This window comes from Glandiceps talaboti, chromosome 5 (genome assembly GCF_964340395.1).
Source record: "Glandiceps talaboti chromosome 5, keGlaTala1.1, whole genome shotgun sequence".
Classification (NCBI taxonomy): Eukaryota; Metazoa; Hemichordata; class Enteropneusta; family Spengelidae; genus Glandiceps; species Glandiceps talaboti.
The window spans coordinates 11,810,001-11,834,121 of record NC_135553.1 but is presented as its reverse complement, the minus strand read 5'-3'; the positions used below and the strand labels follow the sequence as shown (position 1 = coordinate 11,834,121).

At 35.9% G+C, this 24,121-nt stretch overlaps 3 protein-coding genes across 3 annotated transcripts in view; 2 read left to right on the top strand and 1 right to left on the bottom strand.

Moving 5' to 3' along the window:
- The window catches only part of LOC144435697 (uncharacterized), a 66,241-nt gene extending 54,914 nt beyond the window's left edge, over positions 1–11,327 (top strand). The window contains exons 30-39 of the mRNA XM_078124304.1: positions 337–504; positions 763–930; positions 1,438–1,563; positions 2,214–2,426; positions 3,252–3,413; positions 3,924–4,265; positions 4,566–4,774; positions 5,235–5,343; positions 6,431–6,603; positions 8,572–11,327. Of these exons, the coding sequence (XP_077980430.1) occupies positions 337–504; positions 763–930; positions 1,438–1,563; positions 2,214–2,426; positions 3,252–3,413; positions 3,924–4,265; positions 4,566–4,774; positions 5,235–5,343; positions 6,431–6,603; positions 8,572–8,695 (1,794 nt within the window). The 3' untranslated portion in view covers positions 8,696–11,327. The remainder of the gene's footprint in view (positions 1–336; positions 505–762; positions 931–1,437; positions 1,564–2,213; positions 2,427–3,251; positions 3,414–3,923; positions 4,266–4,565; positions 4,775–5,234; positions 5,344–6,430; positions 6,604–8,571) is intronic.
- Positions 1–24,121, bottom strand: part of LOC144435696 (uncharacterized) — a 443,695-nt gene that overhangs the window by 368,343 nt on the left and 51,231 nt on the right. The gene's annotated exons all lie outside the window — the stretch shown is intronic.
- LOC144435711 (uncharacterized) lies at positions 19,867–21,903 on the top strand. Its single transcript, XM_078124318.1, has 4 exons — positions 19,867–19,976; positions 20,297–20,472; positions 20,794–20,893; positions 21,806–21,903. Exons 1-4 carry the CDS (start codon positions 19,910–19,912, stop codon positions 21,826–21,828), a joined length of 366 nt encoding a protein of 121 aa, XP_077980444.1. The 5' UTR covers positions 19,867–19,909; the 3' UTR covers positions 21,829–21,903.

Below are 24,121 nucleotides of genomic sequence, written 5' to 3'. Positions count from 1 at the left end.
GTGAGATTTGTTGTGTGTTTTTAAAAGGACAATGGTAAAATTTAAGTTGTAAGTACAAGAGAAAGTGAGGTGTAAATTTTTTCTAATTTTGAATTTAAAAAAAACCAACTCCAGAATGATAACAAATCTGATCACCAGAAGATATGACTAAGTTGAAAAGTTTCGGACTCTTGACCACAAATGGAGGAAATTGGGTAAAACATGTCTAGACACCCTTAACATGTACCATGATTGTGGTCGAGAACCCTTGTAAAAATATGCCTGAATCAGGGCAGATTTGGCCTACCTACCTTTTAACAAAAAAGTGATGATTTACAATATGATTGACATGAACAGGTTGGTGACTTGAAAAAGAGATGTGAGGAAGATGCCATCATTATGGATAACATGGAAGACAATAAGAAGAAAACGGCCAAAGATATGGAAGCTTTAACTACCAGACTAGAAGAAGTACAGGCCCATAGTGATAAATTAGAAAAGACTAAGAAGAGATTACAGGCAGAGGTAAGACTTTGATGTCCTGTAGCTCACTTTGTGAAATCTTGTTCTACCAGTTTTCAGAAGTAGAATATTTTTGTGCATAATCAATTTGAATAATGGAAGTATGCACATGCACTCACAGTACACACACACACACACACACACACACACACACACACACACACACACACACACACACACACACACACACACACACAGTTTTACTGTGAACATCTGATGTGTGTATTTATGTTTTGTTTTGTTTTGTTTTTTTGTATATAGGTGGATGATTTAGTGGTTAACTTGGACAGTGAGAAAGCCAGATTGAATAATCTAGAAAAGAGACAGAGGAAATTTGATCAGACTTTGAATGACGAGAAGGCAGCAAAAGAGAGATTCATGCTAGAAAAAGAAGCAGCAGAGAAGGAATTGAGAGACAGAGAAACTAAGGTATTGTATGATAATACAGCCATTCCAACATGAGCATGTAGTTTGGATTAGACAAACTCAGACTTGTCACAGTATATTATAATACAGCCTTTCTAGCATGAGCATGTAGTTTGGACTCAACGAGATATTAAGTTCAGTGAGACTGACGACAAGGTTTCCGAGGAAAATAAACACAATACAGATAGTAAAGATTGACCCCCCTCACTATGAAAGGGTTTCATTGTCTGTTCAGCGTCTCTGTTCAATGTGAAGTTTGTTACTTGAATGCCTTTTCAAATATTGTAACCATGGTATTCCCTTTCAAATATTGTAACTATGGTTCCCCTTACAAATAATCTAACCATGTGATTCTCCCGTTTTCGAATATTCTAATCATGGTTTTCCTTTCAAATATTGTAACCATGTTTTTTCCCTTCTTTTCAAAGAATGTGACCAAGGTTTCCCCTTTCAAATATTGTAACCATGGTTTTCTCTTTCAAATATTCTGACCGTGGTTTGTCTTTTCAGATCTTTTCACTGACCAGAGAACTAGATGAGATGCAGGATGCCATGGCTGATGTAGAACGTAATTACAAAACACAGAAGTCTGAGTTGGAAGATCTTATGTCATCTAAAGACGATGTCGGTAAAAATGTAAGTATTATCTAAATCTCACCATCATTGTAGTCACGCTACAGAGGGCGCTCTCATGCTCATCATATTCTTGTTTGATATACCAATGTGTTTAAGCTGCTGAGATTGATTGTAAGAATCATAGCCAACAGACAAGGGGAGACTTTGTCATATCTTGATGTTTTTGCTAAGGTTTTAGAAATCATGGTAGCAGGGGGAAATCTTTGTAAAATTTGCATAGATTTCTGTACCTTGTACCATAATTTTGGTGGGGAGGCCTGCCTCAAACACCAAGGTAATCTGGTAAAACCTTAATACTTAGTTTTCTGTGCATTGTACTATAGTTTTGTAGAAACAGTAAAACTCTCAGTAGGTTTTACCTCCATACCACTCTCAGCAAAACACTTCTGGTACTCCAACAGTTATGAATTGTATCTTCTTCTACAGTCACTGTGACAGAATATCTTTTGACTCTTAACCTTTCAAGGTTAGATCGTTGAAAACAAAGAAATCAGAACTGTTACAGTTGATGGAAAATTTTAACACTTTGTTGTCAAATACCGGGGAAAAGAACTCCATTTCCAACCAACCAACCAGCGCCCCCTAGTGGCCAAATATTACTATCTTTTCTTTTTCTTTCAATAACCAGAATATCTTCTGTCTTTACACAGGTGCATGAATTGGAGAAGGCTAAACGTGCTTTAGACACACAGGTAGCTGATATGAGGACACAGTTGGAAGAACTGGAAGATGAATTACAGGCCACTGAAGATGCCAAGCTGAGATTGGAGGTCAACATGCAGGCAGCCAAGACCAACTATGAACGTGAACTTCAAAGTAAGGAGGAACAAAATGAAGAAAAGAGAAGGGCCATATTGAGACAGGTGAGGTTACTTTTCAATAATCAATAGATCATCTGGTAGCTGGAAAGATAAGATATTGTCATTAGCTTATTTAATTATTTAAGTATTTCGTCTTCCAAAAAAATATGTCTAGCAGATGTAAGTGTAGGTGATCAGGTAATGGGTCAGCTGTAAAAAGTTGGCAAGATAAAAAGTCATTGATCCAAAGAAGTTAGTACAAAGCAGACGTTTTGGAAATAACCCTTTAATCAGAGCTTAAGTCTTCACACTTTAAAAATCTCTGTCAGAAAGTATGTTGTACATTAGAAAGGATTATACAACAAAAGAACATCTAGTATTATATATGTACCAGAGATTACTTGCGGAAGTTGCACTGGTGCAACCACATACTAGTGGTATTTTCACTGCAATGCAATACCGAAAAACATTGTATACCTGCATGCAAATGATATGCAATGAGGGTGTGATAGTTCACTTCACATCAAATCGTGTGATCACGCTGTATGATTTGTTATGATTTTTATGGAAATTTGCCATTTCAGATAAACATATGTAATAATAACAGAAGTCCATGACATGTGAGTGCAAGTGTGGTGTACTCAGTGGTATTTGCACAAGTGCTTGCAGTACTTTCTGCTACGCTTTTGAAAGTATGGGTGCAGAGAACACAGCGTGCACATACCCCAAGTACTCCACACTTGCACACATATCATTGGGTTCTGTCATAGTATTGCACTATACCATTCCAAGATCTTGTACAAATACAGCACTATCAGAAGCATTAAAGAGTAGTTTGTGGATGATATTAGCAAAGTAACTTAAGGCTATATGTTTTGTGTTGTTCAGCTACGTGAAATGGAAGCTGAGTTGGAGGATGAACGTCGTCAACGTTCAGCAGCAGTCAGTGCCAAGAAGAAGTTAGAAGCTGATATCTCTGACATGTCTGGACAGTTGGAAATGGCCAGTAAAGTGAAAGAAGATAGTGTCAGACAACTTAAAAAGATTCAGGTATGTAGAGTATGATTTAAAGGTCAAATGTACTAACGTGTGTGTGTGTGTTTGTGTTTCTAGCTGTCTGTCTGTCTGTCTGTCTATGAGAGTACAATTTAAAAGTAAAATGTAATTGTGTATGTATGTATGTATGTATGTATGTATGTATGTATGTATGTATGTGTGTGTGCATGTATGTATGTATCTATCTATCTATCTGTGTGTATGTATGCATGTATATATGTATGTATGTATGTATGTGTGTGTATGTATGTATGTATGCATGTATGTATGTATTTGTATGTGTGTGTGTGTGTGTGTGTGTATGTATGTATGTATGTATGTATGTATGTATGTGCATATGTGTTGATATCCATATATGTATGTATATCTGTGTTAACAGTACGTCTATGAATCTCATGTATGTAAAAATGTACAAATATAAGACAAAGTAAGAAAAAGTTTCATGTGACCAAAAAAAAAAAAAGATAATTATTTTAAGTCTGAGACCCACTTCTCTCTGTAAAGGCACAAATGAAAGATTACATGCATGACCTAGATGAAGCCAGGCAAGGCAGAGATGACATGGCTCACCTGGCTAAGGACAACGAAAGGAAAAACAAGTCCTTGGAAGCCGAGGTGATGCAGTTACAAGAAGATTTGGCATCCGCACAGAGGGCATGTAAGCACGCACAATCAGAACGCGATGAGCTAGCAGAGGAGCTCAGCAGTAATTCTACAAATAGAACCACTCTGGCTGATGAGAAGAGACGTCTTGAACAGAGAATACAGAACTTGGAAGAAGACCTGGAAGATGAACAGAATACTAGTGAGATCTTGGCAGACAAGGAAAGAAAATTGTCAGCCCAGGTAAAGATTAAAATCTTACTACTCACTTTTTTACACTAAATGGGAACCTGGTAGGAGAAAGGTTGCCGTATGAAGGATTTACTCCTGTACACATACATAGGCTGGAATGCATTGTATACTCCCCAAGGATTTTTAGGCAGTATAAAGAATGTTGTGCCGTTATAGGTCCATGCCACACATAAAGCCATTTTTTTGTTTGTTCAAGTGTTGAGTTTTTGGTGAAGCATTGTGTACTAAAAAGTCTTTTTTTGTCAGCCAGCTAAAATTGACACTGATATATTGGTGTGTGTAATTTTACAGATGGACCAACTGTCGGCTGAACTGAGTGCCGAGAGATCATCTGCACAACGTCTAGAGAACGCCCGCATTATGTTGGAGCGTCAAAACAAAGAACTGAAGGCCAAACTGCAAGAATTGGAAAGTAGTGCTAAGACACGCAGCAAAGCAGTCATTTCTCAACTTGAGAGTAAGATTGCCAACCTGGAAGATCAGCTGGAGAGTGAATCCAAGTAAGCAAGGAATAATAAGAAATATACTTTTATTGATCCAAATCACACTTTGGGATATTGTCACCATTTGTGCAATGCCCAGGTGGAAACCAGAGTACCCTGCGAAAACCTGTATTGTTCGGGAGTGTCAAACTGAGCATTGCCCCTTCTTATATACAGATCTGGTTCATTTTTATTGAAACACAGATAAAACTTGGTGAGTTTGAACCTAGATTGCTGTGGTGTTAGGAGGCACACACGTTAACCACTTATCCACCAACAACCCAAAATATGGCCTGATACCATGCTACTATCACTTTTTGAATTAGTCTAAGTTCTTGTTTACTACTGGTTTATACCATCTCTGACTTTTACAAGTCAAATTATCACTTTAATTCCAAGTATCTTCACTGTCCAACCTATACTTGTTACTGTAAATTGTCAAAATCTCAAAATATTTGTGTACATCACTATTTCTCAGGGAACGCCATGCTGCTAGTAAGGCTGGTCGTAGAATGGAGAAGAAGTTGAAAGAAATGGTTATACAAGCAGAAGACGAACGTCGACATGCTGATCAGTATAAGGAACAGGTTAGTTGACATTTACCAATAAGATGGTTATCACTTGGCAAGCTAGTTAATACTGGTTATGATTGGTTAGTTGTTGTTATATGTAGTACAAAAGAAAGAAAGCTATCGGTGAACTAAGATATACACAAAATAAAAATATTGTTGTTCAATGTGGTAGATTACACAAGTGGGATAGTCACGTCATAGTTATGTAGATATTACCTTGAAATCAAGATAGTGGTAACACTGAATGAGGTTGAATGTGCAGCCACTTCAGGAAAACATGCCATCAGAGATGTTACCCTGCTGTGCATATAATTACATCAAAGTTTGTTTCTAGTTTATATTGCAACAACTGTTTTAGTTTGTGTCTGTGTTAGCTTCCCGATAGCTGAGTTACCGTTGTCATAACTGTCATAGGTTTTGAGCTGCTAGTGCATGATGACATTAGGATGGCGTGTGCTACTTGTTAATGCTAGTTATGTTCAGTTAGTGGTGGTTACCTATGGTAGTGTTAGGTTTGTATCAACTAGTTATTTGCTGTTTAAGCTAGCTGTGATTTGTCAATGCTACTCATCATTTCATTAACAAGGTGTTATCATATTCTATGGTCAGTTATTATTAAGTAAGATGATGGAATTAGGTACTCATAGTTTACCAGTAAAATAGTTATCATTGGTTTTATGATCAGCTAGTGATAATTCATTGTCTCGTGTGATATGTCACAACTAGTTATTGGTAGTTATAATTTGTTATCATGTATGGCTGTCATGTTTTCAGTAAAACAGTTTCAGTTTCAAGTTATTTGTAATGTACAACTATCATGTCTACAGCTAGTTATTGCTAGTTATAATTTGTTATCACATCTTTAAGCTAGATATTGCTAGTTATATTTGTTATCATGTATGGCTTACGTGTTTTCAATTAGTTAGTCTGAGTTATATTTTATCATGTATGAACATCATGTCTATGTCTGTTTGACCATAGAAAACATGACAAAACATTTTTTGTTTGTAAAACCTTTGATTTGCCTAGCCCCCACCCCCAGCCCCTACCCCCACCCCCTCATTTGTATTGGTATTTAATATTACTACTTGAATTTTCCCAGGTTGACAAAGTGAATGCAAGAGTCAAAGGTCTGAAGCGTCAGCTAGACGAAGCCGAGGAAGAAGTATCACGTGCTAACGCCAGTAAACGTAAACTCCAAAGGGAGTTGGACGATCAGATGGAGGCTAACGAGTCGTCGTCACGAGAAATTAATCAACTCAAGAACAAATTAAGGTTTCTAAAGATAACACCTTTCATTTGCTCTTGGGAATTCTCTCGTGTTGTCACTCACATACATAAACATAGACATTTAGACATTGTCATTGCACGTATATTTATATATGTATGTACATCACTGATGACACACCATGTATACTTGGGAAAGACTAGATCACAGTAACACTAAGAGTAAAAGTTGCATGAATTCAACACAACTTTGGCCGTAAAGGCTGACAACATAACAATTTTGATCAATGTGCACTGTAGATACATAATGTAAGATTGCACTATTGAGATGAACCACTATGGACTTCTGTATGTCGGGGTATTGTATCATAAGGATTGACGAGCTAACTGAATGTCAGAAATACGCATGAATCATTTGACTTGTACATTCTGTAATTGTCACTAATTAATTCACTGTTTTATAACTCATTCCATTAATGCATGATGTATATGTTATACCCATCATTCATTCATTCATTCATTCATTCATTTATAACAATGTCATGCCAGTATCTAACCTGTTGCCAGTCACTAATATTACATGAAGTTATTGTAAACTAACCCCTTAGATTGATAAAATCACACAACCTGCTTTGCAAGCACTGCTGACTACTAACCTGTGACCTAACCTTTAAGCTGATGTAATGTGAAACTAACACAGTTGACACACAGACACATTTAAGTCACCGACTTTGTTGTCACTTTTGTGTTATTTTTAATACTACACAGTATTGCTTTTATACTATGTTGCTTACACTGAGTGTTGTGTATCACTTGTCAGGGGATATCCCACCCCATTGCTTTGCTTATTGCCAGCTTCTGAATCCGTAGTAATCTTTGTGCTCTGTATATTTTGTGTGTGTGCGCCCCCTGTATCTAACCTGCTGTGGTGGAATTGTAAGATTCTGTAGTCTTCTGGCATTTAGTTTTTAGCTCCTTAGAGCTTATGACATGGTACCTGTCTTACTGCCCTTCCTTCTACAAATACGGAGGAGCAGGCAGAGGTCGCATAGAGGGCAATTAATAGATGCAGGAGAGGGCACATTGAGGTCAATTGGTGCAGGAGAGGTCATATCGAGGTCAATAAGTGCGGGAGAGATCATATTATGGTCACACAGGTCAATTAATAGATGCAGTAGAGGTCGTATTGAGGTCAATACATGTAGGAGAGGTCATATATGTAGGTCTCTTCATAGAGACGGGGATATATATGTTAATAGTATGGCCATGTAGAGTGTTAAAATATATTTTAGGCCTGGCCTATTATGGCTGGAAGTCACTGAAAGGAAAATAAGTAATAGAGATTATTGTCTATAGCAAGTGACAGGAGCGTGACAGTAAACTCAAATCTATGGTGTAGTAGTATGTAGTACTGTGCATTATGTACTAAACAATTCAAAATTGTAACAATTGAATATATTTTGAATATTTATAGTTTTGTAGCAGATTTCCCCCCTATGTTAAACAAACAGTTCTAAACTTTCTTACAGTTTGTGTGCTGACACAAAAAGAAAGTGCCGTGTCTCCTTTCAACTCTTTTATACTCAGAAAAAATGAACACCCAGACCCTTAATCAGTGATCTCAAGTTGAAATTAGAGAATTAGGGAAAATGTTGATCCATGAAATAGAGACTGACTTGACATCAAGGTCTTTGCAGGGTGATTCTAGCTTAGCTCAAATTGCAGCTTTCTCTTCTTGCAAGTGACAGTAGTAATTAGTACTGTAGTCTTTAGATTAGATGGTTTTTTTTGACCATAATGTCACAGACCTCCTAAATATCAATATTTGGGTAATATCTTTTTTGTAAACTTTAATGTAAAGTGTAAGTACTATTTGTTATTAACGTATTAAATACTACTGACCTCCACTTAAATAGGTCACATTTAATTTCCCTAAAGAGGTAAATCTCGGGTTTATCTGGATGAAAATAGACACCGATGTGAGATGTTAACATTGTCACTGTCTTCTTGTTTCAGGAGAGGTGGCGATACTTCTAGGACAAGCAGGGCCTACTCGCGTCGCATGGCTGCTGACAAAGACGCAGGCAGTGGTGGCACTGACAGCCCAGACGCATCATTGGCTGATGAAGAAGACGACTAGGCTCGAAAAATTATACATCCATGGGGGAAAATAATCTACACAAAACTGGAATTTATAGCCTTTTATAAGAGTATACTATTTGAAATGAGTTATTAATATTTCTCTGAAAGTGTAAAAAATCAAACTTAACCTGTAGTTTCTAGTCTATGCTGCTACAATTTTACCATTTTAAGCTGTATGCTTATCTTGAGGTCAGAGTTCGTGTGGTTTGTGTAACAACTTGACATAGAGGGCGCACTTTATGGAAGAACAGTTCAACCCAAACTATGAATTAGTAAAAACTGACTAAAAGAGTTGTAATGTTTTGATTGTGTAAGGCTCATAGTAAAATTTAGTATAAGTGTTTGGTAAAGAACAGAAAGTAAAAAAAAGGGTAAGAGAGTTAAAAAAAAGAAAAAAAAGAAGGAATATCCAGATGATACCAAATTACCCAAAACAGTTCTAATTCATGGTATCTTGAAAACTTTGTTGACACGTGTAGCATATTGATGCAGTAGTTATCGGCTGATAAGCAATAGCAGAGTTAGACTAAAGTGTGTTTTCAAGTTCTGTCACTTTTTTCCAGCTTAGTACTGTCATATCCACTGAGTGGAATGGTTTATCAATGTGTGTAGCTTCATAGTTCAAAGTTAAGACCAGTCTCAAATGTTCTGCTTACAAAAATGTCAGTTTGTCATTATTCACACTTAGAATGTTTCCAAAGTGTATAACTTGTACACACTGGTTTTTACTCTTAGTTTGAAATCTGTCAGTTTTTTGGGGGAATTTCTTATTTCCCAAATTCTTGAAATACATATTATTACACTGCTTGTCAGAAAATGATTAGAAAGGTTTTTTTTCACATTTGAGATATTTGTACCTATCATAGAAATTTTGCATCTATTGAGGTCTCTTACCCTCGAAAGAAGAACACCAATATTCTTTCTCCGCGCCTTTACCCACTTACTCAACTAGTTAGACATACGACACTTTGTTGGCAGATAGGCTCTCCAGCTAGTCTGAAATAGTGTATTTAACTAAAAAAAACAGTAGATACAACCCCTAATTTTTTGCATTTACAAAACGTAGGCCCCTGCACTGTAGATCGTACGAGAACCCATCCTCCCTATTGCATGCATTAGTGTAGCCTGAGATCACTGTAAAGTATAAGACTATTCCACTGTAGTATGGGGGGAGAGGGGGGCGAAGTAGGTGCACACGCTTGAGTGTGTTAGTAATATTGGCATTAATAATAAATCATTTAGTACCATTATATTGTTACTATATTAGTGATGAAATGTTTTCCTTCCTCAAGAAGCATTTAAAAAAAATACAAAAATCAAACTTGCAAGTTTTTGGTATTTTATATATTTTTGGAGAGGTACACAGATTGAAAGCGTACAATCCATGTTTTTGATTTTCACAGCATGCTTATATAGTATTAATCTCAAGTTATGGTTGTGGAGGGAAAGACTAAATACGTTTTAAAACTTTATAATTACAAATGAAATCACCGATTTATCATACTTTTTTTTTTCTTTTTTTTTTGAGGATTCCCCGAAATGTTGTTGCTTATATCTGAAATGTTACGTTACGTTTTGATAATGCCTTCTCACACATGTCGTTATATGAACACGTAGAATCCAGTCACACATGCACACACTCAAACAGACACAACACAGGCCTTTTTAGTTGCCTAGAAACATATTTACTGCTGATAACCCCCATTCTCTAAATGGAACATTCCAGTAATTAGAGGTATTCCATTTTCAGATATTGGGGTGTTGCTTGTCCTCTTCGTTTGTTTGTATGTTTTGTTTTTTTAAATGTCAAAAAAGCAAACCACCTAGATGTTTTTGAGTGACTTTTTACACACTTGGTGTGTTGGTGATAGAAATCAATGTAATTAAGGGGATGATAATGATATAAGGATATATTTTTCTTTTTTTCCAACTTGCGTATTAATTAATTTTAGATCAGCGAGCCATGTAGTGTTTCAGTATTCAAGCATAAACCAGCATGAAAAGGAAGCATATTTTACTAATTATCATAATTGCATACAATTATACTATTTGCATAAAATTACCATAATTACATACAATTATAACATTTGCATAACATTATCATAATTTGCATAAATTGAGGCTGTTTGGTATGTAAGCATAGCCATTGAAGTATAATTATTGTCTCTAGAAGTTGGAGTACGTATCACAGGTGCTTGTTTTTTGGGGGAGGGGGAGTTCCCCCCTTGTTCTATGTATTTTACCATGTATTCCATACATAACATAGCTTGTAGATTAACCTCAATGTGTAGTGCTGCGCCGGTTGGAAATAATCATCTGTGTGGAAATATACAAATATTTCATAATAAAAAATAAAGGATTTCAAAAAAATAAATAAATAGAAATGATTGAAATAGGTGCAAGCAAAATTGCAAGTATATGAGAATTTACAAGATAGAAACCACAATAGCCCACTTAGACGTGATTCTTTGGTTGTCATCATTATTATTATTATTTTTTATATATATATAAAACTAAATTTAGGTGGTGTATGCATATGATTAGTCTTATTTTCTTTCAACAACACCTTTGTATTGTACACAGTCCAAACTGTCTTGAACTCCATTAAATTTCCATAAAAATAAAAAAATGCTTCACAATGCCTTTTGTGTATGTGTTTAGTTACTTGAGCGTGTGAAATGGTTACATGTGTATCAATGGAAGGGGTGTATATAGCGCCCCCAACGGGAACTATAAGAGACTGAAAGTTTTGAATATCGTATTTTGCCTTAAACGCAAAAATAAAGAATAATTGTTGCTTGAACATGTATCATTAGCTCGTAATTGAACGTTTATAAAGTCAACTGTAGATGGCAGTATGCATCATCAAAGTCAATTTCAAACAAACAGTTAAAGATTGATTCAGAGAAAAAATACAACACCAGCTTTTCAAATTATTACTTTTATTACATGACACCTTGTTTGGAAAAGATAGCAAAAAAATGTAAAAGTAACCAATAAAGGTAAAATAAATTTTCGCTAACAAAGCTTATTTCAAGCCCCTGTGGTCAGACTTCATACCATTCGTCTTTCTGTGAAAGGTGCATGAAGTGCGTGATTTAAACTTGTCACTACACTACCTACAGATAATATTGACCACTAATTAACAAATACAATGTCGTTTTTACAAGTCTTGAATTGACCACTGTTTCGTCAAAATATCTGGTTATTTGATGAAAAATATCCCAGTTACAACTAGTGCAAGTTCAAACACTTGCCTTGGGTCCTCGTTTGAGAAATGTTAAACACTTACGACATTTCCGAACACAGTACACCAGGAGCCTCACAGAAAACGATTCCAATTCATAGACCTTTCCAGCGAAGAAGAAGCATACGCCACCTTTGGAGGTCTGCAAAAGATACATTTAACTTATTTTGATATGTGATGCTGTTGAGAGGGAAATAATTTAGGAGAGGGTGGGAATGTATACACATATAGAAAACTGCACAAGTTGTTACTGAAGTGATCATTTCGAATAATTTTGTTACTTTTTGTCTGCTCCTACACTGTAAAAACCATCGCTGTGAGCGTCCTTCATCGGCCGGGCCTTATCACCCTTCCTCCCCCCTTACGGAAAGGGATGGGAAGAGCGCCCTCAACGGTTAATCTTGTCACTTATAGCATCGTATAGATTTTTACCACCACGCACATATTTATCGGTAGGCCCGGGGAATTCAACACATTCCAGGATTAACAAGTCAAGGCTATATCACATATTAGAGGTCATGTACACCCCTCCAAAAATGGCCCTGGTACAGGTGTACCTTTTACATGTAACTTTCCCCTATTCTGACTGAGCACCGTGAAAATTGCAGTTGCAAAGATCAGCGAATACAATGTATATGATCAAGGCCACTCAGTTTGAATCATGAACTCTGGAACCATAATTTAGTACCAAATGAATACTAACGGTCAAGATTATTATCCTGTTAATAGATGGAAAATACGTCATTATAAATAAATTCCAATTTCCCCTTAATCACCAATAATGATCAATAATCATACTGTAATTCCATCCCATAATTACACCCACTTCAGCTCTCCTCATTCAGGGTTGAATATCGTCAGCCAGAGAAGAAAACTGAAAGGTTGAATATAAACAGTGAATAAGTGTAGCGGAATCACATTCGGTCTGTAGACAGGCCAAGACATCAGTAGATATTATACTATACTTTGTAGGGCCGTGACAGGGCGCCCTCGAACATCGGTCAACCCATTTCCAGTGAGGGCACTACACGGTACTAGGAGCGGCACTACGTATCTTAAAATCTAATAATATTATTGAAATAAATTTAGCTTGGATTTTAATCGTAAGTAGGTGAATATTTCTAAATAACAAAAATGATTGATGGGACGTTTGTGTAATAAATGTACCAATTTGAATTCCACTTCGGATGAAACATTTAGATCGGAGAATTAATGTACTAGTAGTGTAAAATGTTCAAATGAGCAATTTCCGAAATTTACATGTGATTTGTAACATCATAATGAGAAGCCAATTTTCACAAACATAAGTATATTAATTGTTGGGGTGGGGGGGGGGCAACTCTAATACGATGGGCTCCCTCTGAGACCTCCAACCCCAAACTGTCGTCATATCTCATACCCCTCCACAAAAGATACCCCTTCTCATACCGATTGTATCGCATAAAATATATACTATACGAATCTACGACACACGCAGACGGCATGATATGATGACATAACTAAAACCTGATAAGAATTTGGAAAACGGAAATCTTACTTGTAACAATTATTGTCAGAATTGTTTTGAACTTACGATAAGAACATTCTCAGCTAAATTTGAAATAAAATGTACCAGTCCCAAAACTGGAGCTGCCCACCCCCTCCCCCGATTTGTTCGTAAACATAACCCTATGACTGTACAAGCCAAAGGAAACTAACTCTCGTTAACCTAATTTACTTGTACAAACAGTAAAATAAGTCCTAGATTATAAAATTTGGAAAAAAAGAGATTAATAATTACTTGAAGATAATTATTAATGAGCAACTATGCTTTCCGACAATTACTGAAGCAAGTAGTGGTTGGTACATTATATTTCAGTGGTAATTTTGTATACATCATATTTCACAGCAATTAAATTTACACTTGGCATGCCCTCAACTGTGATTATGTTTGAAATAACGTTATTAGGTTAAGGTGAACAGTGGGAGTGTAGTCTAGTACCACGTCGATCTCAAAATGTTAGCAGCAAAAATATTCCTCGGAGTATTTGTATTTTTATCAGCAGTTGTACATGTGGTGACAGTCCCAGGTACGTATTATCTCAATTATTGATAACCGATCGCGAGGTATATGTATAGTTTGTATTCACTTTTGGAGAGGTTAACCTTTAAAGCTGAAAGTCATATGGATGGGAAATTGGATAAGTACAAACTTAACTTGGGGGGGGGGGGTCCTGACTTTAAAAAATAACAAAACGTATGAGAAGTTTGTTATTGCACATATAGGGTGTGATTAGTAAATCTACTGCGTAAGCACACATTAAAAAGAACAGTCAACATTTCTCTCTCTCTCCCTCTCTCTCCCTCTCTCTCTCCCCCCCTCTCTCTCTCTCTCTCTCCCTCTCTCTCTCTCTCTCTCTCTCTCCCTCTCTCTCCCGCTCTCTCCCGCTCTCTCTCTCTCTCTCTCTCCCTCTCTCTCCCTCTCTCTCCCGCTCTCTCTCCCTCCCCCCCCTCTCTCTCTCTCTCTCTCTCTCTCTCTCTCTCTCTCTCTCTCTCTCTCTCTCTCTCTCTCTCTCTCTCTCTCTCTCTCTCTCTCTCTCTCTCTCTCTCTCTCTCTCTCTCTCTCATATTCTAGGAGGTGTCCATGCACATCATGATGACATGTGGCACAAGGGCGGACAATACGTCATTGCGATAACACACGAAACGGAGCCATATGATAAAAAAGAAATTGCGAACGATAAAGATGCTGAAAGATTGTGTTCCGAAGACTGTAGTCATAGTTATATCTGTAATACCATGGTGTTCAGGCAGGTAATAACACTAATACCACGTTGAATTGTCCCTTACAACCGATTAATGTTCGATGTCCGTTACTATCCTAAAGTATCTCACATTTGTTGGCATGTTTCTTCTGGACATTGATTCATATTTATATTTTCAATTAGTTTAAACCAAATAAGCTTGTAAACATCTACCTACCTACCTACCACCTATCTAACTGTGTAATACAATACATTCTCACCCTGTCCTAAATTATTTCACTCTCAACCACAGCACTTTCGAATTGACATATTCAAATACATTAAACGTATTTTTTTTTGCAGAGCTCCAAAGGCAGCGTATGCCTCTTCTTCGCTGAAAAGTTCTATGAATTGGAATCATCTTTCTGTGAAAGTCCTGGTGTACTGTGTTCGGAAATTTGGGGTAAGTGTTTAAACATTTATAAAGCCAAGGAAACCAAGGCAAATATTTGAATTTTTACTAGCTGCAACTCGGACATTTTTCAATCAAGTAGCCAAAGATATATTGACTACAAATTGGCCAATTACTCGCAAAAAGTCATTGTATATGTTAATTAGTGGTCAATATTATCTTTTAAGTTAAATCTTGAGCGAAAGCTCTGTTTGAATCTGTCACCGTGTTATAATATATATAAAACTCTACGAGTCGTAACTGGAGTATCATCTTTCGATCAGATAATCACAATATATTCACTGAAAATTGTCATTCTCGCAAACTTGTTGATACTATTGGGGTAAATGTTTAACATTTCTAAAGCCAAGGAAACCAAGGCAAGTGTTTGAGTTTGCACTAGCTGCAACTGGTACATTTTTTAACACATAAACAAAGACATACTCTGACAACAAATTGGTCAATTACTTACAAGAAGACATTGCACGCCTCTGAAAACTGAGAATTAACCTCTTGGACGGTGCTGTAAAAGAGGCTGTACAGTGGTTTATGACGATGATAATTGTTAAAATACCAAAAATTAGACACTGTGTATGTTAAAAAATAAGTGGTCGATATTATCCATCAAAACAGTACAGAAGCAGGTTAAGGGTGAAATTGTGATCGTGGTTGAGGGCGCCGATTTTTGGGTGTGGCTCCCCAAAACAATTTAATTTGACTTAATTTGATATATCTTGTATATTAAACAACTGTAAAACATACACCAACAGGTGATTCAATAGTATGAGTAAGTTATTGTATTTTACAAAATATTTTCAAACACATTCCAGTTGAAGCTAGTGCAGCTTTAAAATGATACTTCAGTTTTAATATGGTGACAGATTGAAAACCGAGCTTTGTTTCACAGGTGCGTTATCTAGATAACTACAGAAACATTGGTCATATTCTGCCCCCCCCCCTCCCCCTCACTGGTTTTGGTAGGGATATGCTGCCCCTGGCGCTAAATCCTACATCAAATTTAAGTAAAAAAAAGCCTCCAGTAATTACTAGGGGAGGGGAATTATGTTGTAATATTGTAATTGAAGTATTGATACCATTTTAGACCAATATTAGATGAACCCAGTTAATACCTCCCCGAAATCACACCCTATTTTAGACCAACATTAGATGAACCCAGTTAAGACCTCCCCAAATTCACACCCTATTTTAGACCAACATTCGAAAATGTATACCCTAAAAGGTATCATTTACATTTAAACCCCAACCAGGAGAGGCTGGGGGGGGGGGGGGGGAGCTATTGATTATGCCGTACATGCTCCCCTAGTTTGACATCTTAGAGTATATCATGAATATTTTCATTCAAATAAAATGCTCTGATATTTGTCATTTTAACAGTAATCAATGTGATATTCCTTTCAGTCAAATTACCACACAAGAGATGATTGGACGAGAAGATAACCAGATAAAAGACATCCAGTGTCAGACAGTCTAAAACAGTATCTAATAAATGTTTCTCATATAGTGTATTTGTCTCTATGTCGTCTAAATATTTTAGGAAATCTCTCAAACAATATTTAGTAGAGCAGTACAGGTGATTAAATTGTAAACTTACAGATGTTTTGATTTTTCGTTTATTGTATTAGACTTTTTCATGTAGTAAAAATGTTGTTTTTTGTGTGTATATGTATATGTATATGTATATGTATATGTAGGATTTCAAAAAAATAAATAAATAGAAATGATTGAAATAGGTGCAAGCAAAATTGCAAGTATATGAGAATTTACAATATAGAAACCACAATAGCCCACTTAGACGTGATTCTTTGGTTGTCATCATCATCATTATTATTTATATATATATATATATATATATATATATATATATATATATATATATATATATATATATATATATATATATATATATATATATATATATATATAAAACTAAATTTAGGTGGTGTATGCATATGATTAGTCTTATTTTCTTTCAACAACACCTTTGTATTGTACACGGTCCAAACTGTCTTGAACTCCATTAAATTTCCATAAAAATAAAAAAAATGCTTCACAATGCCTTTTGTGTATGTGTTTAGTTACTTGAGTGTGTTAAATGGTTACATATGTATAAATAGAACGGGTGAATAGCGCCCCCAATGGCAAATGTAAGGCTGAAAGTTTTGGTTATCGTATTTTGCCTTAAACGTAAAAATCGTCTCAAATAATAAAGAATAATTTTTGCTTGAACATGTATCATTAGCTCAGAATTGAACGTTTACAAAGTCAACTGTAGATGGCAGTTTGCAAAGTCAATTTAAAACAAACAGTTAATTAAAGATTGATTTAGGGAAAAAAATACAACAGCTTTTCAAATTATTACCTTTATTACATGACACCTTGTTCGGAAAAAAACAACCAAAAATGTAAAAGTAAACAATAAAGGTAAAATAAATTTTCGCTAACAAAGCTTACTTCAAGCCCCTGTGGTCAGACTTCGTACCATTCCTCTTTCTGTGAAAGGTGCATGAAGTGTGAGATTTAAACTTGTCACTACACTACCTAGAGATAATATTGACCATAAAGAATATAATTAACATAATGTCTTTTTGCAAGTCTTGAATTGACCACTGTTTCGACAAATTATCTGGTTATTTGATGAAAAATATCCCAGTTATAACTAGTGCAAGTTCAAACACTTGCCTTGGGTCCTTATTTTAGAAATGTTAAACACTTGCTAAATTTCCGAACACAGTAGACCGGGAGTCTCACAGAAAACTATTCCAATTTATAGAACTTTTCAGCGAAGAAGATCTAGAAGAATATGCCACCTTTGGAGGTCTGCAAAAGATTCATTTAACTTATTTTAATATGTGAATTCGAAAGTGATGCTGTTGAGAGGGAAATAATTTAGGAAAGGGTAGGAATGTACACACATATAGAAAACTGCACAAGTTGTTACTGAAGTGATCATTTCGAATAATTTTGTTACTTTTTGTCTGCTCCGTCCTACACTGTAAAACACATCGCTGTGAGCGTCCTTCATCGGGCTTTATCATCCTTCCTCCCCTTACGGTTCATCTAGTCACTTATAGCTTCGTAGAGATTTTTACCACCACGCACACATTTATCGATAGGCCCGGGGAATTCATCACATTCCAGGATTTAACAAGTCAAGGCTATATCACATATTAGAGGTCATGTAACAAAACCACCCCTCCCAAATTGGCCCTGGTACGGGTGTACCTTTTACATGTAACTTTCCCCTATTCTGACCGAGCACCGTGAAAATTGCAGTTGCAAAGATCAGCGAATACCGTGAATGTCTATGATCAAGGCCACTCAGTTTGAATCATGAACTCTGGAACCATAATTTAGCACCAAATGAATACTAACGGTCAAGATTATTACCCTGTTAATAGATGGAAAATACGTCATTATAAATAAATTGTAATTTCCCCTTAATCACCAATAATGATCAATAATCATACTGTAATTCCATCCCATAATTACACCCACTTCAGCTCTCCTCATTCAGGGTTGAATATCGTCAGCCAGAGAAGAAAACTGAAATGTTGAATATACAGTGAATAAGTGTAGTGGAATCATATTCGGTCTGTAGACAGGCCAAGATATCAGTAGCATTGATACTATAGTCTATAGGGCCGTGACAGGGCGCCCTCAAACATCGGTCAACCCCTTTCCAGTGAGGGCACTACACGGTACTAGGAGCGACACGACGTATCTTAAAATCTAATAATATTATTGAAATAAATTTAGCTTGGATTTTAATCGTAAGTATTTCTAAATAACAAAAATGATTGATGGGACGTTTGTGTAGTAAATGTATCAATTTGAATTCCACTTCGGATGAAACATTTAGATCGGAGAACATTTTATTGTAATTTGAACATTGTAGTGTAAAATGTTCAAATGAGCAATTTCCGAAATGTACAGGTAATTTGTAAAATCAAAATGAGAAGCCAATTTTCATGAATATTAAGTACATAAGTATATCAATTGTTGTTGTTGAGGGGGGGGGGCAACTCTAATACGATGGGCTCCCTCTGAGACCTCCAACCCCAAACTGTCGTCATATCTCATACCCCTCCACAAAAGATACCCCTTCTCATACCGATTGTATCGCATAAAATATATACTAATACGGATCTACGACACATGCAGACGGCATGATATGATGACATAACTAAAACCTGATAACAAGAATTTGGAAAATGGAAATCTTACTTGAAACAATTATTGTAAGAATTGTTTTGAACTTACGATAAGAATATTCTGAGCTAAAATTGAAATAAAATGTACCAGTCCCAAAACCGTTGGGCTCAGAAAAGTTTACCCTTTCTTATATCTTATGAGTACAAACAATCACCCCTTTCCAGTGGGCCCACCCCGTGTGATCGTCTACGAGAGCTGCCCACCCCCTCCCCCGATTTGTTCGTAAACATAACCCTATGACTGTACAAGCCAACGGAAACAAACTCTCGTTAACCTAATTTACTTGTACAAACTGTAAAATAAGTATTAGATTATAAAATTTGGAAAAAAAGAGATTAATAATTACTTGAAGATAATTATTAATGAGTAACTATGATTTCCGACAATTACTGAAGCAAGTAGTGGTTGGTACATTATATTTGGTAATTTTGTATACATGATATTTCACAGCAATTAAATTTACGTTTGGCATGACCTCAACTGTGATTATGTTTGAAATAACGTTATAAGGTTAAGGTGAACAGTGGGAGTGTAGTCTAGTACCACGTCGATCTCAAAATGTTAGCAGCAAAAAAATTCCTCGGAGTATTTGTATTTTTATCAGCAGTTGTGGTGACAGTCCTAGGTACGTATTATCTCAATTATTGATAACCGAGGTACGTATAGTTTATATTCGCTTTTGGAGAGGTTAACCTTAAAGCTGAAAGTGGTCATATGGATGAGAAATTGGATAAGTACAAACTTAACTTGGGGGGGGGGGGGTCTGACTTTAAAAAATAACAAAACGTATGAGAAGTTTGTAATTGTACATATAGGGTGTGATTAGTAAATATACTGTGTAAACACAAGTTAAAAAGAACAGTCAACATCTCTCTCTCTCTCTCTCTCTCTCTCTCTCTCTCTCTCTCTCTCTCTCTCTCTCTCTCTCTCTCTCTCATATTCTAGGTATCCATGCACATCATGATGACATGTGGCACAAGGGCGGGCAATACGTCATTATGATAACACACGAAACGGAGCCATATGATGAAAAAGACATGGCGAACGATAAAGATGCTGAAAAATTGTGTGCCGAAGACTGTAGTCATAGTGATATCTGTAATACCATGATGTTCAGCCAGGTAATAACACTAATACCACGTTGAATTGTCCCTTACAACCGATTAATGTTCGATGTCCGTTACTATAAACCGATTAATGTTCTATGTCCGTTACTATCCTAAAGTATCTCACATTTGTTGACACGTTTCTTCTGGACATTGATTCATTTACATTTTCAATTAGTTTAAACCAAATAAGCTTGTAAACATCTACCTATCTACCACGTATCTATCTGTGTAATACGTAACAATACATTCCCACCCTGTCCTAAATTATTTCCCTCTCAACCACAGCACTTTCGAATTGACATATTCAAATACATTAAACGTATTTTTTTGCAGAGCTCCAAAGGTGGCGTATGCTTCTTCTTCGCTGAAAAGTTCTATGAATTGGAATCGTTTTTCTGTGAAAGTCCTGGTGTACTATGTTCGGAAATTTGGGGTAAGTGTTTAACATTTCTAAAGTCAAGGAAACCAAGGCAAGTGTTTGAATTTTCACTAGCTGCAACTCGGACATTTTAAGTAGCCAAAGATATATTGACTACAAATTGGTCAATTACTCGCAAAAAGTCATTGTATATGTTAATTAGTGGTCACTATTATCTTTAAGTTAAATCTTGAGCGAAAGCTCTGTTTGAATCTGTCACCGTGTTATAATATTATAAAACTCTACAAGTCGTAACTGGAGTATCATTTTTCGATCAGATAACACAATGTATTCACTGAAAATTGTCATTCTCGCAAACTAGAGTTTATACTATTGGGGTAAATGTTATCTAAAGCCAAGGAAACCAAGGCAAGTGTTTGAGTTTGCACTAGCTGCAACTGGTACATTTTTTTATCAAATAATCAAAGATATACTCTGACAACAAATTAGTCAATTACTTACAAAAAGACATAGCTTAATATCCTCTTAACACTGCGAATTAACCTCTTGGACGGTGCTGTAAAAGAGGCTGTACAGTGGTTTATGACGATGACAATTGTATACCCCCATTTACTGATATTAGGGAGCTTCCAGTAATTACTGGGGGAGGGGGAGGGGAATTATGTTGTAATTTTGTAATTGAAGTACTGATACCATTTTAGACCAAGACTAGATGAACCCAGTTCAGACCTCTCCAAATTCACACCCCTATTTTAGACTAACATTCGAAAATGTATACCCTAAAAGGTATCATTTACATTTAAACCCCAACCAGGAGAGGCTGGAGGGGGGGGGGGGGGGGCTATTGATTATGTCGCACATGCTCCCCCAGTTTGACATCTTAGAGTATATCATGAATATTTTCATTCAAATAAAATGCTCTGATATTTGTCATTTTAACAGTAATCAATGTGATATTCCTTTCAGTCAAATTACCACACAAGAGATGATTGGACGAGAAGATAACCAGATAAAAGACATCCAGTGTCAGACAGTCTAAAACAGTATCTAATAAATGTTTCTCATATAGTGTATTTGTTTCTATGTCGTCTTTGAGTAAAGACTCTCATACAAAGGCCCAGGGAAGCACAGCAGCACTGTGTTCTGAATGTTAAATTATGACCAACAGCTGTGCTAAATGTAAGTTTATTTTCATGCAGTTGTAATTGGCTATCCTTCCAATTTAAGTTACATAGGAATATGATTACTTCATAGCTTTACAAGTAAGATACATGTAGATTTAGCACAGCTGCTGGTGGTAAATTTCAAATTCAGAACATGGTTCTGTACTTCCTCGGGCAAAAGCCTTGGCTTGGCATAGAGAGTTTCTTGAGATAGTAACATCAAGACAAGTCTCTGGGCTAGAGCTTTATGAGATAGTAAGACCAAGACAAGTCTCTGGGCTAGAGCTTTATGAGATAGTAAGACCAAGACAAGTCTCTGGGCTAGACAGCTTCTTGAGATAGTAACCCCATGACAAGACTCTGGGCTAGAGAGCTTCTTGAGATAGTAACCCCATGACAAGACTCTGGGCTAGACAGCTTCTTGAGAAAGTAACACCAAGACAAGATTCTGTGCTTGAGAGGAAAAGGACATGCCACTATGGCAAACATCAAAGAAATACTTCTATCCGAGTGTGACATCTCTGTTGGGATCCCATCAGCGAACTTACTTATGGCAACCTTGTTGAATCTGTTGCTAGTATGATTTGCATTGTTACATCTCATGACTTGCATTACATTACATTACATTACATTACATTACATTACATTACATTACATTACATTACATTACATTACATTACATTACATTACATTATATTATATTATGAGGGAAGTCAAATGTCTGAAAGTTAACCACTTTATCAGCAAGGTGATAATGGGATCCCAACAGACTACTTCAAAGGATGTGTTGCACATTGTCCCCAACGCATTGTCTATGGTCAAACATGTATCGCTCAAAAGACAAAAGTAAACATGTATGTAAAAAACAATCACAGATTTATTTGATCATTTGGGTAAATAACATTAGCACATTAAAGCCACAGACAACCTTGGATAAAGATATATATTTATAAATGAATGCTGGGATATTGAGTCAGAACAGTCAGACAAAGTCACTGGTTGATATGTAAGGAACCTTTGATGTACATAACTGTAAACTTCTGTACAGATTTAAAAATATCCTCTATACAAAAATAATCCTACGAATTCTATCTTAATCCTGATAAGCAATACGTGTAGTGACATTTCTGGTTATAGACATTATGAATACTGTTTGTATATGATGTATGCAAAGATTAGATGTCTTCTTTTTTGTCATTTTCCTATCAGTGAAATTAATACTAAAAATCATTTTGATATCATTGTAAGTATATTTTGTTAAACATAAAAACAAAATCAATCTCACCAATTATAAACTAAAGTTAATGAAAAAAAAAGCATTATAAATATTGACATTTCTGTACAATTTCCCCAGACACACAAGTTCTTTTAGGTGGGCAGTAAAAAGAAAGGAATCTGCATAAATGGCTTACAGAGGGCGCTTGTTTTAAGTTTGAGGTTTCTTTACTGGCGACAAATATTGCTGATGTCATCACTAAACCATTCAACATGGGGAAGGGAGACGAAAAATAGTTAAATAGTTGTCTTCACTACTAGTTGAGTCCGTCCCCGTTTACAATCTTAGGAATTAGGAATTACTAATAATGCTGGTAAGAATGTTTCTTCCAGCAAGTTTTTTTTCCTCTCTCAACACATACTACCTTGTTTGGGGTTGGGAATTCTGAACCTTCTGTTTTCCTTTTTTATTCATATAAAATTTACCGAAAAATAGCACCGACTCTTTGAAAAAAAAAGAAGATATTGAGAGAGTGAAATAAATATGTCCTGCTTACAAAGGATTTGATCAAAAGCATAAAAGCATAAGTTTTCATCTTTAAAGATTGGGTTAAAACTACAAAAGTAAAAAAATTATCTGAGTAATAAACTGAACATTATTTAACTAAAATAAGTGACAAGAGAAACTATAGTTTGTAAAATTACAATTAAAAAAGAAAACAAGAGTCTACATTTCAATACAAATTGATTTTCCAATTCCAAGATGCATTGTGCGAGAGAGTGTCACTTATGTTGTTATTTTAGTCTTATTTTGTCTTTGTTACGTTTCAAATAACATTTTTATCAGGGAAATAATTGAAAGACATACTGACTTCTTTGATTATGAGTTTTTTTATAGAACAAA